This window comes from Podarcis cretensis (genome assembly GCF_951804945.1).
Source record: "Podarcis cretensis genome assembly, chromosome: 1".
In the NCBI taxonomy this organism is placed as follows: Eukaryota; Metazoa; Chordata; class Lepidosauria; order Squamata; family Lacertidae; genus Podarcis; species Podarcis cretensis.
Window position 1 is genome coordinate 73,802,186 of NC_137170.1, and position 16,842 is coordinate 73,819,027.

The following is a 16,842-nucleotide window of genomic DNA, read 5'->3' on the forward strand; positions in this document are numbered from 1 at the left end:
GCATGGAAGCACAGAATCTTTAGCAACAAAACATACCTCCTACTACCATTGCATACAAATATTGGGGACTCCCTCTTCCTTCCTCCAAATATCCAAAACTTGCAGAGGGAGAGGATGAAAGAAGGACAGGCTGAAAGGCAGCAGATGGCCACAATCCCTACAGACTGAATGCAAAGGTGAGAAAGGGAACTGGACTCTCAGGGCTTCTAAGGCTAGTCTTCCTCTTCAAATGACCCTTTTGGTGGCCCTTCATCACTGAAAGGATCCTGGAAGGAAGAATTATTAGCCTTGGAGAATATGGCACCATATCAAAGCCCAGATCACCCCAGGATCCCTTCAGCAGCAAGAGGACTGCCATGGGGTGCATGCCATCCAAACCTGAAGGATATTGTTGCAGATAAAATGTGATTGCAGCCCCTCTAGGTTATTTGTAGGTAATTACTTGTATATTCTACTTCCTTTTCCCTTCCTCTTCTACATTCTGAGTGCTTGGATACTGCTGTGATGACAATATACAGCAGGCAAGCCTCAGATTAACAGCTCAAGAGAGTATCTCAGGCTAACTTGAATTTGCCTTGATTTAGGAGCTGAATTTATTCTTATTTATTTATTTATTTTTTAAAAAAGTTTTCAAGTTTTACAGTTACACCTTTTTTCTATTCTTATACAGTAATTCTATTTGACTTCCCATCCAGCATTCTACGACAGTTCTTTTAACATCTTGATTGGCTGCATATACATTAATTCCTTCACCTTATTTTCCACACCTTCGTGTCTTTAATATTGTCAACTGTTGGTCACAAAGTAGGAACTGAATTTATTCTATGCAGCATATCATCCAAAGCATTATTTCAAACTCCACCAAAAAAATTAGTGGCTACCAAGGAACTATAAACTTAACTTTTACAGGATCACTCATGCTGTAGCTGCTTTTAAAGCAACATTCTTCAAAACATACCATACCCAGTGCTTTTTTTCTTAAAAAATGTTTAGGGGTACTCTCATTTACCTACTCATATTGAAATACTGACCCTCAATGAGGCCAAACTTAGATTCACAAAATGTTTAGGGGTATGCATACCCCTGTGTACCCCCAGAAAAAAGCACTGACTGTACCTAATTCATAAACACAGAAAACAAGAACCATTACAAGACTCAACAGTTACCTTGATATTCCATCATCGGAATAACTGCATGTTACATGAAATGCTGCCTATGCTAGCCAATATATATATATATACACATACAAAATATACAGAATATTTTAAAGAGGTGAATGTTAGATATTTAACATTAACTTTCTTTAGAATTTCCTATGCTTACTTCCATGCGAGCAGGTTCCATGGAACTCAATACAACTTATTTCTGAGTGGTAATGTATGAGGTTGCACTAGAAAAGTAATGGTCATCTAAATCAGATCATTACAATCTGTTATCATGCAGACATGGTTTTCCTGAGCCTATCTGCTTTCTACTTGAGAGTCACAATGGTATGGATATGTTAGGATTTTTAGGTGTTCAGGATTTTTGGAGACATCCTTAACGCAGAGCACACTGCAGTGATCCAGCCTGGAGGTTTACAAGGCATAGATGACTGTGGCAAGATAAGCTTTTCGTGGGAGGTGATGCAGCCACACCAGCAGGAATTGGTGAAAAGTTTATCTGGCCATAAATACCATTTTCAGAACTTTAAATGGTCCGGAAAATGAATCAGTTTATTAACTGAGACTTATACCAAACATATTATTTCAGTACTTAAATATCTTCACTGGGTTTCAGTTTGTTTCGGGGCACAATTCAAAATACTGTTGATCCACAGAACACTATGTGGTCAAATCCAAGATCTAAAGGACTGCCTTCTCAGGTATGAATTTAATTGTTTGGTGAAGTTTCTCTGGGTGTTAATGGCTCGTGTCTACAGATTAAATAGGAAGCTACCAAGGATTACCTCTATAGAATACTCTTCTCCAGAAACATCTGTATAGCATCTACTCTGCTGTCTTTTGAGCACCAAGTTAAATCTGTTTTGTTTACACTTACACAATTTTTTGGTGAGAATAAATTTGGAAATGTTTTCCTACTACCTTTAAACACTAGTTAACTGCTGCTGTATCTGTTTTGTTCTGCTTAATTCATATATGTTATGTTTTTGTTTCTTTCATATCGAATTGTTGAACTGTATTTTTTTAAAAAATAAAAAGCTATGTCTCATCCACTTACCTTCAAGCAGAAAACAACAACTTCAAAATGGAACCTTCTATCTTGGAATACTTAAAAAAAATAAACCTTTCAAATATGTATTTGTTTTTTATGTGCAGTCCAGAAACTCTAAGAAAATGTATTGCTTTGGGGCCTCCATCTGCTCTGACCAGGGGCAAATATCATTATGACTATGTTCCCAGATACAATGCTACATTTGAACTATGGTTAGGGAACTAATAACAGGCTATAGGCATATGCCTTTTCTATATTCTTCCCCTTTGCAAACAATTTTACCCTGCCACCCTTAACTGTGGGTTTTAATTAGGTCTGTACGGAGCATATTGCAAACAAATAGCTTCAAATGACAGTTGTGTTGTTTCACAAACCACAGCCTTTATTTTTAGTATCAGGAAACCACATCTCCCCAAAGATTTGCTTTGGAAACATTTCCTAAGAGAAAACATAGCCTAGGTTAAGGTATGTTCAGAAACTTATTTCTATTTTTCTGTCCTAACAGAATTAAGGTGAGTGCATAAATTGCACGCATATCTGGGAGTAAGCATCATTAAATACAAGCACTCTGATTTCTGATTAAACATGTAAAACATTACAGTATTATTAACATGTATCTGCATTCACATTTAACTCTAGTTAACATTGTTATATTTAATTTTTATTCCTACTCCTAAACCAAACTATTGAAGGTACCAGAATGTCATGATAAACATTTGTCAAATTGGTGCTTTTTATTTGCTTTGCTTTTTTGTTGTTGATAGTTTTACTGTTGCTGCCATTTTTAATGAAGTATTTTAATGCTGGCATTTATATTTTATTATTAATGTGAACTACATTGTTAGTGTTTTGTGTTATTAGGAGCTGACTTTGGAATTGATAGCAAATAAGGTAATACAAATATTGTAAACAAATAAGTGAATAAATAATTATTAGTAAAACAGGCAGTTTTTAGCAGAAATAGAATTAAAAAGTAAGAAGCAAGCACTACCATCTGTTTATTAGCAGCTGATAATATTGAGCCCCTGGCACAAATATGTTGTGACAGGGGGGCGGCAGTAGAAGGGGGAACTGGCAAAAATACATTTCCTTGCATGAGTGGATGTGCCTTCAAGTAGTGCATGAGGCTCTCTGATTTTCTCCAAAATAAAGAGGCTGTTTTGATGTCATGTTATACTGTATATCCAGTGTATTTTACGTTTAAAATTTACTCCAGTTACAGAAAAAAGAAATCAGAATATCGAAGGATTGATAACTGATACTATAACATAAATACACTAATGAAGGTTGTATATAGAGGATAGATCAACTGTAAAATACTAGAATATTTTATACGAACATGTTTTACCTTCAAATCCAAATATTCAAGATCTTTCTTCAGCTGGATGTAGGTATCATCAGCCTGCAAATGGAAGTACATAAAAAGAATATAGAACAATCTATTGCAATACTGGACTCTATAACTAACTAGCAAGTACTTCTGGGAACTTCTGCAAAAGCATATATACATGATAAACTAGCTATCTAGGAAGACTTATCATTAACACACTGATGTTTATGGTTGAATGACAAATGAATACAGTGCATCAATGGCAGCACATCATCTTCATCAACCTTACAAACATCAAGACCACAGATTATTTTCCTTTCTACGCAGTTAGCTAACATGCAGGGCTATCAAAATCACTTGTACATTTAAAATTATTTTAAATTATCAAGACATTTTTATGAGGAAGATATGAAAACATCTTCATTAAATTCACCATGTAAAATTTTTCCTTGATAGAAGTATTAATTGTTTGTTTTAAAAAAATTTATGAATGTATCTATCACTTTCATCTAATTAGTGTAACTGATGGACAAAATATTTTTAGTTTTAGTTTACAAATAATATACAGAGACAACTAATATTTCATGCTCCATGAGGCACATCTTTGTAACACAAATAATTTTATCCTAAACTACAAACTAAAGCTCCTAGCTTAAAACTATCAAATCTGATAATTATTTATTCAAAGTAGAGTTATTCTTATACTGCTGCCTTTGATAGTTACTGATACTGTTACTGTTAATGGTGCAAAAAGACAACTAGATTATGATAAACTAATGGACACACAAATAGCTGACACAATGCTGAGCCAATACAGATACCCTCTCTAGTTCCTTAATATATTTCAATTTGAAGGGGGGTGGGGGACAAGCAGCATGTGGTGAATTAAGCCACTTCCATCAAGAATGAGTGGAAAAGCTTACTTTTTCAGCCAAAATTAATACATCTGCAAGTTAGTAAGCTTGCCTCTTGAACGGATTTTTAAGGCAACAATCACAAAAACGAACATCAAAGCAAAATAATAGCAGTTATTCATATGCAACAGCATCCTATAGTTAAAAAAAATGCTTACAATCTCCAGCACATGCCAGAGCAAAGTAAAACTATGAATGAACTGGGGACTTGAACATACTGAAGAATGGGCAAGAAAGCACAGACTTGAGCATGGTACCAGTGAAGCACTTGCAGAGTCACAGAATATCATATACAGCACAAATGAGCCAATCAGCAGCTGACCTGGTAAGAGGAATTAGTTGGCAAGTGCTGTAGTAATTGGGCGATTGTGTAATTTCGTATACTAGCCAACTTAGCCTGATGTCTCCTTAATCGAATGAGAAGCAATGTTAGCTCTTCAGGCTGTAGGTATTTGGACACATTGTAAAGAGGAAATTAGCAGTTTTCAGGGAGAGTCACTGTAGCTATAATTCTTCACCTAAGGTGCCCAGAAAATGTATATTTGACACAGTTAAGCAACCAGTTTGTATTTTTGTCTTTGATTGGAATATTGTACTTTAATGTCATAAAACACAAAAGCAAATTCCATGAACAGTTCCGCTCATAATGACTTCAATGGCAGTTGAGCGTAGGCCACATTTAGAGCCAGGAAGTTCAAGTTACTTGATTCCGTTAACAAGACATGAAAAATCAATAAAGAGTGTTTTGGACTCAGACATCCTTAGAAGTTCTAGTAAATTCAGCTGGTACATAGAAGGGGAAGGAAACTAGAAATGCTTATACGTACCGATTTCCCATGCAAACTTGGAGCACTTACAGTATGGGTCATATATCCCATTGTAGGCATGGAACGCCTATCTACGTGTGCTGAGTTCTGTATAAATGGAAAGGCAGTATTAAAGAGTAATTTAAAATGGAATTTTCTTTTCTTAAACCCTTCAAATTCACACCTCCCATCCTTGCATCGAGGTTGATTGACTTAAATTGCCATTTGATGCAGCCAATACTAAGCTAGATGAACAAATAATCTGACTCGAAATAAGGCAGCTTTCTATGCTATAGTTATGTAAGTCCTCCCCTGCTGTCATGTGAATAATGCATGAAGCAGGGTTTAAAGGGCATAAAAAGAGGAACAAACAGGGTCACCTAAGTGGGCACAATGGACAGACTTCCAAGAGATATATAGGATGGTATCTCCTGGAGCCAGGGAATGAATCTTTGTGCCTGTGGTGACTTACCAGTCTCTGGGTCTCTCAGTATAAAGCCTACAATAATATACGATCTACAGTGTCATATTTATACTGCTTTACCTCCAAAAGACATTTTTCCTCATGATTTTTTACATAGAAAAATATAACCTTTTAAACTTAAAGGGTTAGAACCAGACTAATTTAGTTGCACTTAGGTTGCACTGAAACCAATATGAAGTTACCCATGATTAATTTAGTTCCTACTGATTTCAGTGGAAACTAAGTGCCTTGGCCTCCTGAATCCAACCATATAAATTTATCTCATTCACTTCACCTGCCCAGGGCATCATATGTCTTTTTGAAACAAATTTTGCTCAACCTGCAACTGGCCAAGCACTGAGGACATAAATCCTGGCTTTGAAAATACAAGTTTCAGTGGATAATGTAAGAATATTGACAGTGAACATTGATCAAATAATCTAAAGGTTAGTACTTAGAAACGTTGCAAGGTAATTCTATTACACCTCATTAGTAAAGTCTGAAAAATATATCAGTAAAATTTACTCACTTTTATAGTTTGACTTCGAATCTTCATGGGTGATCCAGCAAAAGGAACATCTATCATTGGTCTCTCATCAGATGGTTTGACAGTAACCCTTTCTGCAGGAGTGTGTGGTCTTCGAGGTGGAAAAATTTTAGGGGGCCCAGGTGGTGGTATATCAGAAGGAGATGGGGGAACAGAAACTGAACGTGGAACATCTAATGAACTTCTTCCCTTACCACGGTCTGTAAAGTCTGGAGAACCAATATAAATAGGTGCTGTGGGACTGCCATGTTTAAACTGCTGTCTCTGTTGCCACTCATACAGCTGCCACACAGTACCATCTTTGTTAGCTCGTCTCTCATCATGGGACATCTTCAAGTGGCTAACCCGGTCTTGAGCATACTTGTAGTCACTTGGCAGATTGCGGTTTGAGGGCGGTGAACTTCCTGAAGGCTGCCTGGTATTCTTTGGCAAGGTATGATAATTCTCAGGAAAAGATATGGAATGACTGGGCACTTGGCGAATAAGGGACTGATCAGATGCAAGACTGTTTGAGAAAAATTGTTTCATTAAGTATTAAATGAGAATGCAGCTATTATTAAAGTCAAGGTTTCACAAAATCCAACTTTAGAATTCCTTTATTTAATTGAAGCAAACAAGTATGTGTAGAATCTCATAGGCCACAATAGCCTTTAACAATTTTTTCAGAGTTGACAGCCATTTGAAAGAGTGATGCCCTTTCATGGTGTACTTACTCAGGCTACTTTTGCCTCTGTTTTATCATGTTCAAAACCCTGCAAAATCTGCAGGCAAAATTTGGATTTTAAAAAGTGTGTTTGCACCATGTGAAGCAAGTTACTCAGCTCTTCTTAAAAACTGTCTGTCTTAAACCTGAGACAGTTTCCTTAGCAACATGTTGACCACTAGGTGGAGCATGCTATTAAACAAAATGTTATTTGTTTATCCTAAGGGTTCCCACCAGCACTTGCTGACTGTCTTGGCAGAGCACTTAATGATTTTCTGTCTGTTGCAGCAAATGTGATGTGCTAGATGCTGTATGATTTGTAATGATTTTCATGAATTATTTTATTTATTGTATTCTATTGCATTACGATTTGTATTCCAAATAATTCAAATTGTAACAAAATAGATAAAAGAATGAAAGAAGCGATAAAAACACAATTAAAATAAATATGATTATTTAACGTGGACATGCCACAGCCACTTGAATGCAGCTTGCAGACCACTTGTGGTCCATGGACCGTAGGCTGAAAACCCCTGCTTTATCCCAAAGAAAACAATCACCTGCAGCTGAAAAAAGGAAGCTTTCAACAAGATATGTTCAGTAAACATACATGCATTTTGTGGAAACAGAAAGGACGTTTCTAATACATTATCATTTGCTAAAAATGCCTCTATCCTCAGGGAGTTATTTGTAAAATAATATTCTCAGCAAAAAAACAAGCGGATTCTCCCAAGGTTCTACATCACATGACTACCTGGCTTCATGACAAGATTAATTATGCTTCATGACAAAAGTAGCTTAAAGCCTGAGCAGCCAATTTAACAGGAAACCATCATGTCACATAAGTAGTCTCATCTGTTGCACAATTAAGGAGCTATTGATTTAACGCATCAAATGACTTTACTGGGCCTTTTGCCAAGCTAACATTAAAAATCATTCTCACTTTTTTCTTGGAAGAAAACAAGCAAGGACCGGAAACATTTGGACTGCATCAACCAAGTAGCTGTTGGGTAGCATAAGCTCATCATGCTCATGCTGTGAAGGGTGCCCATCAGTTAAGTGTTAGAACTAAATGGATGGAAGACAAAGGACCATATAATTGTAGAGCTGGAAGAGACTCTGAGAGGGGAAGGGGAAGGGGGTTATTGACTTGTTTTGTTTTTGTTTTTATTAAGTATTTTGTATTTTGATCTTGTATTCTCTTGCTGTGAACCACCTTGAGAGCTAAGGGTGAAGGTGGTATGCAAATTTAATGAATGAATGACTGAATGAATGAATTAGTCCAACCCCCTGCAATGCAGCAATATCAACTAAAGCATCCATGACGGGCGTCCATCCAACTTCTGCTTAAAAGCTCCCATGAGGGTGAGTCCACCACCTTCCAAGGGAGTCTGTTCCACTGTTGAACTGCCCACACCATCAGAAAGTTATTTCTGATGTTTAGTCGGAATCATAAAAGATACGAGACTGTGAGACCAGAGTCCTGACAGAGGAATGAATAGCTGGCAGAAAACAAATAAGCTCCTCCTTGAACTTTGCACAAATTTCTCTGTACATTTTAACCGGACTTTAAGGCATTCCTTTTACCCCTTCACAATTTTCCAGCCTGTATAACATGAAATTCACTGTCACGTTTATGTATGATGGTCAGTGAAAAAGTTCTAGTTTTACAAGGCCTCACTATATTCCTTTACATGAATACTTTGAATGAACTCTGTTCTGCCATTTCATCTTTCTGGTTTTAGAGAGAATGCTGTTAGTCCCACCTATTTATTGGAAGAGAGACTGAACAGTTTACTTCTTGACATTGAGAAGTTTGCTATAAAATAGTTGGGAATAAGCACACATTTGGTTGAATTCAAACATGTGCTATCAGATGCAAAAGCTGTCTTCTGTTCAGCAGAGAACAGATATCCCCTTTGCTTGAGAGTATTGAAAGTATTGCATAGGAAAAGTGAAACTTGACATGATTTTTTTCCTTCCACTTCTGCAAGAGGTTGTACAAGCAGAAGCATGCTACAGAACCTACTATAACACATGTGAACTACTGTGCTAACTCTTGTCCAAGCATTTGCAGAGCACAATATCCGACTATTTCAATTCTGTGCAGTTTTTTTTATTCAATCCATTTAATTTCCATTTTTGCGTCTGCTAGTGTAATTTTAAAAACAGCAACACAATACTAAAGCACAACTTACATGACAAACCAAGGCGAGAGACAGAAATGTGAGCTTTAATGCCTTTTGTATATAGTCCTTTATATAATAATGCTATATAGTTCTTAAACTGTCCATAGGGCAGCACCAATACAAAAAAGGGACAGCTGGCAACACCACTGGTTCACTCACAAACACACACAATGCCCCCCAACAACCCTCCCCAAATGTTTTTCAAGCAATTTTTGGAATTCTGTTCTACTAATAAAGACAAGAGGTTTAACTGGTGGGACAGGTAGCATTGCTGACATCTGTATTTTGCTCTATTGAAAAGTATTATTATTATTATTATTATTATTATTATGAAACAAAACTTCCCAATCATGGGGATGTGGCAGCTTTCCAGAATGGAGAGAGTTGATGTAGCAGGGGGGCTAAGGCTGCAAGAGTGGAGTCAACACAGAACCTGCTGGTGTGCTCACACAGACCCAGCCTCTCCCTACCCATAAGCAGTAGTGACGCTACTGCTGGGGATCTAGCACTGCAGCTCTGTCCCACTGGGTGAGCTGCTTCTGATTGAAAACAAAAGAAAAATTCCATGGCTCTTTATTGTACACAATAGGCACTGCTGCCCTCTGCTTTTAAAATATTAAGCTTCAACCAAACCAATATATACCATGTATCATGAACGAAAGTTTATTTTGTCGAGGACCAAAGGGACATTTAAGCAAAGGCCCTAGTGTGGTGGGGCTTTTGACTTTACCCTACCCAGCCTTTACAGGGTATCCTCCCCTTTAAGAGTCAGTGGAATAAGAAAATCAGTTTTAGCTTACACAATGATATGCTACTAATCTCCAATATATAAATTGCTTTGCACAGGCTCTCACCTTTGGTCTAAAATCTCACCTATCTCAAAAGCAGCTTTTCAAATGACACATGGAGATTATGTAAGGAGATAAAAACCAGATGCTTCACTATACACAGAGTCTGCAAAATCAGGCCTCTTATGATGTGCATTGTTCTCAATATTTCTGAATGATAGTAATATAGTAATTTAGAGCACAATGCTGGCATGCAGTTGCAATGTTCAAGCTAATCAGCAAATCTTGCTGGTATCTCAAACAGTTATCATGCTTTTTATCTTAGCCCAAAGTGCTAATCAATTATCACTATTGTGGATCCATTATTCTAATACACAAAGATCTGTCATGAAGCATGGCTGCACAGAAACAGCATTTTGTAACCAAGAAAAAAGAAAATGAACAATGTAGATTAATTACTATACTACATAAAATGCTTAGGGAAATTCAAATAAGTAAGCTGGATTTTGGCAAAAAACAACAACACTCTAATGCATATGGAGTCATACTGAAAGTTTGGTCTATTTGTGAAGAGTATTTTATCTTGACCATAAATAGCTGACAGAATAAGAAAGCAGCAACACTAGTTTTTTGTAGCATTATGTAAAGGGGAATGACCTAATATATGAGAAGTATATAATAGCCTATAAGCAGTCTTCACTGGTCTGGTTTTGCACACCACACCAAGCGAAACCTTGGCTTAGCACAAATTTGCAAATATGTAAAGGCTTCTGGACAGGAGTTTGAAGCCATTCCAAGAGCAGTCAAACCACAGATTTGTGTAATGACATTATGATGTTGGTATTTTTTATTTCAATCCATTTCCTAATGATCTCTAACATGCCAGAGGTGGGTGAGTTAGTTTAAAGCAGAGGTAGTTTAAAGCAGAGGTGGCTAACAGTTTTTGGTCCAAGTGCCACATTCACTCTTGGCCAAGCCTCCAGGAAGTCACATGCAAAGGTTGGATGTGGCCACCCAAGCCTCTCACATACATGCACACAGGACATACCCAGCCACAGAATCATGCATGCAAACACACACACACACCTCCTTCCTTAGTTGATCCATGCAGATCAGGTAAGGAGGAGGGGCTATCACCCTTCCCTTCTCATCAAATGATCAATCTGATGACTAAGGATGGGAAATTTGCATCCCTATCAGGGCACAAAGCCAGGTATAGAAGTTTAAACCCTTCTGTCCACCCCAGCCTACTTTAATTTTTTTTTTTTTTATAACTGTTGTTGCCACTAAAATTGGCAGCGTCTTGCAGCCCTCCCTTGCTAAGGCCCTGGCAACCCATTTTAAAGCAATAAAACAGACCATCTAAGCTTATTACTAACCTTTTGGGGTCTCCTTTCTGGACTTTTACCCAATGCTCTATGTGAGCCATATTGTTTTTCCTCTGTGTCTGCTTTTTTTGAGCTGGTCTGGAAACAAATCCTTGTTTATATAAACCGATACCATTCTGCTCCACTAGGCCAGGACTTGTATTTAACGAATTGGAAAGTGTTCCATTCTTCTCAACAGGCTGAGCTCTCTGGGACCGAGACAGACTTGACTCTGTATTCAATGTGCCAACCTCCGATATCAATGGATGTTTAGATTTCTCCCTTTTTGATTCCACCATGTTCTTCCTGACAGCATAATGCTCATCTTCTATTGCTTTTCTCATCTCTTCATGCTTATCATATGCAGAGGTTTCAGGAGATTTTCTATAACATCCTTTTGCATCAGCAGAATCTAACTTTCCACATTGTTTGCAGGCATCCACATGATTAGCTTGAGGAACAGCTTGCTGATCTGGATTTCCTGTTTCTCTAAGGGAAAAAAAAATATGTGCACTAAAAGTCAACACTTTATTTGTTGACACTGTACCTTTAGTAAGTTCTCTTTGTACAGACTTAATGCTTAGCAAACTTCTGTAATGCTAAGTGATGCCTCAGAGCTCTTAGTTTTGTCCCATCGCCTAAAGGCTGATACGTCATTTATGCAAACATCATTCAGATTTAATATATGAATTTTTTTTAATGCAAACTATTAATATTAATATTTTTTTAAATGCAACATATCTGAGACACAAACAATGAAAATCTAAATACAAACGATCCCTGAACTTGCCTCTTTGGTGATGAACGTGTTTGCATAAGAGCAGCATGATTCATAGCACGGATCCAACGATTCATATCTTCTTGAGTATCTGCACTAAAGTAGTACGTACGCATCCCTGAATGCTCTGCCTGAGAGCCAATAACAGAACTCTTGTTATAGATATAAGCCCTCATGCCTGTATGGACAGCCTGCAACAGTAGAAAGAAAGATTAATTAGGTAATTTTAAGGAAGGAGGGTAGGCAAAATTCCCTACATATGAAAGTAGGTTGGGAGTTTTTTTTGTCTGTTTTTTGGTGACATCTGATGAAATGTGCTGCTTTTCCTCCCATTTGCTTTCAACATTTTATTCTTTAAGCACCCCCTCCCCCACTAAGCACACACAGACAAAAACCAATGATGACACAGTGCTAAGATGTCTGAACTGTATGGCAATATAAAGTGTATATCTGAGCTTAAAATAAAATAGAATAGTTTGGTAGTTTTTAAAACCCAACAGGATTGCATCACATTTCCAAATAACCAGGGTAGTCCTTGTAACTAAACAGAAAGTTTTACTACCAAAATCACTGCAGAGCAGCAACTTGGCATGCTGTAGTCCCCCTGTCCCCCCCCCCCCCCGCCACTAAAAACATTCATGATAGGGTATTTTTGGGGCGGGGGCAGGGGTGGTCTTTCATAATAATGTGATATTGTTACAGAATTTTATTTAGCCTTTGTACCAGTAAAATTTACTTTGTACCAGTAAAATTTACTCTTCATGATGTTCCTCTTGATGCATTTTGTTTACTGCAAACGTGTCACAAAACAAGCTACTAGATATTTTATTTGCTATTTCCCTTGCTGAATTTACAAACTTGAATATATTTTATAGATCACTGTATGAGGTTTAATCAGTTGAGAAGAAAAGTAGGCTACATATCTTGTGGTGCATAAACATTATTTTAAAGTATCATTTTGTAATGAAGAAATTATTTCCCTTTTAATTATAGTTTGGTCTTTGAAAAAGCTTTGTTGAAAGGTCACTAGAGATGAATGAAAATTAATAGTACTTTTGAGCTTATATTGAGGAAAATATGCTTCAATAAATATAATGAAAGATTCTATTAAAAAGTAGAAACAATGTCTTTACTTTAAAAAGTAAAGAAAATGAGTGGCATAATCATATGGGATCCAACATAATGGGGCTACAAGGATGGAGTTCTACTGCAGCAGTTTTTCAAGGCATGCCCCTAATAGTAATAACATGCAAGGAGGCACAGGAAAAAGGCTTGGTGGAAGGGGAAACTAGAAGATTACAAATTGCACAAAATAAGTACACATCAGCATGGACAAGGAAGGGATACACCCAAGATGCCAGAGGGAAATAAATATAGAAATAAATATTGCTGCAGAATCACAACACCAACACTAAACACAAACACATTATTCACAAAGCCCTAACAATATGTGGTACTCCAAATATTAAAGGGTATAGTTAAACACAAGCAGCATGTTACTTGAAGGCTAGGAGCAGCAAAGGTTTCAGTATCAGTCATGTAAAGCAAGACATAAAACTATAATTCTCAATAGTTAACAGAGTTAAAATCAATGGCAGCAAGAGCAATCCCACCCCCACCGCCGCCACTGTTGGCAAATTTTGAACATTGGAGCTTCAGAGTTCCTATATGCATAACAAAAGGAAGCTGAAAGCAACTCAGTGCCCTGCAATGTTTGCCTAGTTTCTCAGGCCTAGTGTCCTACCTCTTCTCCTTCTGTGCACCAAACTACATGTGACATTAACTGTCTAGTTTGGTGTTGCACTTGTCTTTTTTCCTTTTTATTGTGAATATCAGCTGATGTGGACTCTCCAATCAGTATAAGGACTATGGTACTATGGGGGGGGGGGTGGCAGTTAGCCCTTAGTTTCCACACCGCAGTCACAATGAAAAGTATTCTGCTTCTCTTTTAAATTCCTATTTGGCATGGAGAGAAAATTCAATTGATACCAAGTGTATCTTTTTAATATGTATTTTTGCTACCTCTTTAACCATTGCTTCAGTCACCTGCAGTCATTCAAGGCAATATGTAACAAAGAACAGCTCATCCACAGTAAAGAAGTTACTGTTTTTGCTCCCAAGTTAGCAGAGAGTTTCATGCATCAATGAAACCTGCAGATACATATCTGCAAAGGGCTGCAGCTGTAGACTGTGTGTACCACAGGTCACCACAACATCTACCCAAGATAAAAAAATAAAAAGCAGAAGTTCTGTTTTGTACATGGCAGGGACTACCATGGGTATGCAGACAGACCTGTACATACCATACTAGGTATTCCTGAAATGTCTAAGGTAGCCTAATATGAGACTGCCCTCATGAAAGGGTGTTCCAGTTTAATTTGATACACTGTGGATCCTTAACTAATAAACGGATATTAGAATCACACTGCTTCTGTGACTGCAACATACAGCCAGACAGACTAGACAACACACCACTTCAGGCACACCTACATCTCCTTCAGGCTTCAACATGTGTGGCCATGGCCTATCTCACATTTATATCAAACCTGCCTCCTGATTGTTGAACACTGGTGAACTAATTTATAGGATTTCTGTTGTGGCCTCTCTAATAAGGGAACCTATTTACGATCATGTGACCAATCTGTCATGGTCCTGTGCAATGTTTGCAATAGGGAAAATCCATCTTGGTGTGCTGGTCCTATATAGCGCTATAATCTGGCTGCGGGCATTTTCTGTGGTGGCTCCCCATTTGTGGAATGCTCTCCCCAGGGAAGCTCACTTTAGGCGCCAGGCAAAATCTTTTCTCTGTAACCAGGCCGTTGACCTTTAACTATCTATGGTCTTTTAGAAGTGGGTGGTATGTTTTTAATGTATTTCTGTCCTTTGGGTTTTCATGTATCTATCTGGGGTTTATTGTCTGTTTGCTGGGTTACAGGTCAGTTTGGGTTGCCCTGGGCAAAACACTGCAAAATATGTGGAGGGTTGCTTTGAAAAGAAAAAAGGGGGGAAAGGGTAAAATATATAGTCTGCACTGTGCAATTGGAAAATTCGAATGAGAAATGGTGGTTGAATGCTATGTGAAGGCATAAAGAGAAGTACTGTATGTAACTGAAGGTGTGTGTGTGTGTGTGAGAGAGAGAGAGAGAGAGAGAGAGAGAGAGAGAGAGAGACTCTGTATGTGTGTGTGGTATTATTTTATGTTTATTAAAGCAACACTTTTAAAAATAGAACTTGGGAGATAATATTATATCAGAAGGGATTGCCTTCATTTCTGAACATGCACAAAAGATAAGGAAAAAAATAGGGCCAGTTTGGAAATAAAATTAAACCATAATTTAGTGTTATGTGTATGAGTTATGGGAAGCCACTGGCATGCATCCTCCCCACTTCTTTCGCGTACGAGAACATGGGGAGATCAAAAGCTATGCCTTCTATTTTAAACTAACCAGAGCTCTCTGTTACATCTGAGCACAAGCAGAAGAAAAACTTGGCAAACAGTAGAGCAAAGATTAGAAAGATGTTGATTGGTTTGATAGATATTTTAATTTGACAATGTCAGCTGCTCATTCCACAACAGACTTTGTAAGAGAAAGATAATTTACAGACTGAAAGAGAAACCAATATCTAACACTGTGGATGAAATATATTGCATGGTTGTATAAGACAGGCAACACTACAAAGGGATGTATGAAAAATCATATAGAGAAAGATGGGGACCAAAATTTAAAGGAATAAAAAAGGCAACATTACACAGAATACCTAAGGAAAGGAATAAAGTAATGTACTGGCAGTTAAAAATTCACAGGCAAGCCAGAAAACAAATTATGGATACTTAAATAAAGAATAAGGTGGGGTGGGGTGGGGTGGAACGGCGACTCTGGGAGTAAAAAAAATGCCAACAGCAGGGTCTACACTTGAAGCACGGCTAACTATTTAGAAAGCTGAAATGCAATATTCAATTTTTTTTACATCATGTAGTGAAAAGGGTGATGGTGGAATGTAATAAAAAAGAGAGGGGCAAAATACACAAACATTTTCATGGGTCTTCACTTCAAAACTAATTATGAATCTATTTTTTTCCACGTATGTCCATAACTTCCTTCTTTGTATGGGTTCAACCAACAGATCTTCAGAGCATATTGCTTGTGATAGTAAGCTATTAACCGATATAGCAATTCATACAATCCCTATGCTGCCTATACAGCAGGGGTCAGGAAACTGTGGCCCTCCAGATGTTTTAATAAAGCAACAGCCATCTGGAAGGCCACAGGTTCCCTGCCTCTTCTATACAAGCTATAGATTGGATAAAGCCCATCTTCTCCCTGCTGAAGGATTAGACTGAAGAATAATTTACAATGCTTACTTGGTTTCAAAATATAATTATAGTTTTTGACAGCACAAAATCCATCTAATCCTCCCTATAGGATCTCAACTACATGCATTACTGGATATTACTGAGTATTTATTAGAAGACCAAAGCTTCATAAATCCACCACCGTCCCCATATGCACATGCAGACTTCTTGGGACCAAGTCTCTCCCCACCCCCATTACTGCATTTAGTATATTCTGAATCACTGAACTCCTCTTATTCATTTACACAGCAGCACTGAAACTTTCTGAGTAGAGAACAGCCTTCATTCAAATCAGGGGTGGGGAACTGTTGGCTATCTACATGCTGTTGAATTATGACTCCCATAAACCACAATAAGCATGCCCAAAACCAGGGGGGATAAGAGTTGTA

At 37.6% G+C, this 16,842-nt stretch overlaps 1 protein-coding gene across 13 annotated transcripts in view; it reads right to left on the reverse strand.

Annotated features, from left to right (window-relative positions):
• Positions 1 to 16,842, reverse strand: part of PLEKHA7 (pleckstrin homology domain containing A7) — a 173,086-nt gene that overhangs the window by 38,814 nt on the left and 117,430 nt on the right. For 11 of the 13 annotated variants that reach the window (XM_079965753.1, XM_079965750.1, XM_079965749.1 and 8 more), the window contains 6 exons: positions 12,112 to 12,290; positions 11,334 to 11,810; positions 6,257 to 6,779; positions 5,286 to 5,372; positions 4,781 to 4,900; positions 3,563 to 3,616 (listed from right to left, as the gene is read on the reverse strand). In XM_079965753.1, the coding sequence (XP_079821879.1) occupies positions 3,563 to 3,616; positions 4,781 to 4,900; positions 5,286 to 5,372; positions 6,257 to 6,779; positions 11,334 to 11,810; positions 12,112 to 12,290 (1,440 nt within the window). The remainder of the gene's footprint in view (positions 1 to 3,562; positions 3,617 to 4,780; positions 4,901 to 5,285; positions 5,373 to 6,256; positions 6,780 to 11,333; positions 11,811 to 12,111; positions 12,291 to 16,842) is intronic. The other 2 variants (XM_079965751.1, XM_079965754.1) reach the window with 2 other exon arrangements.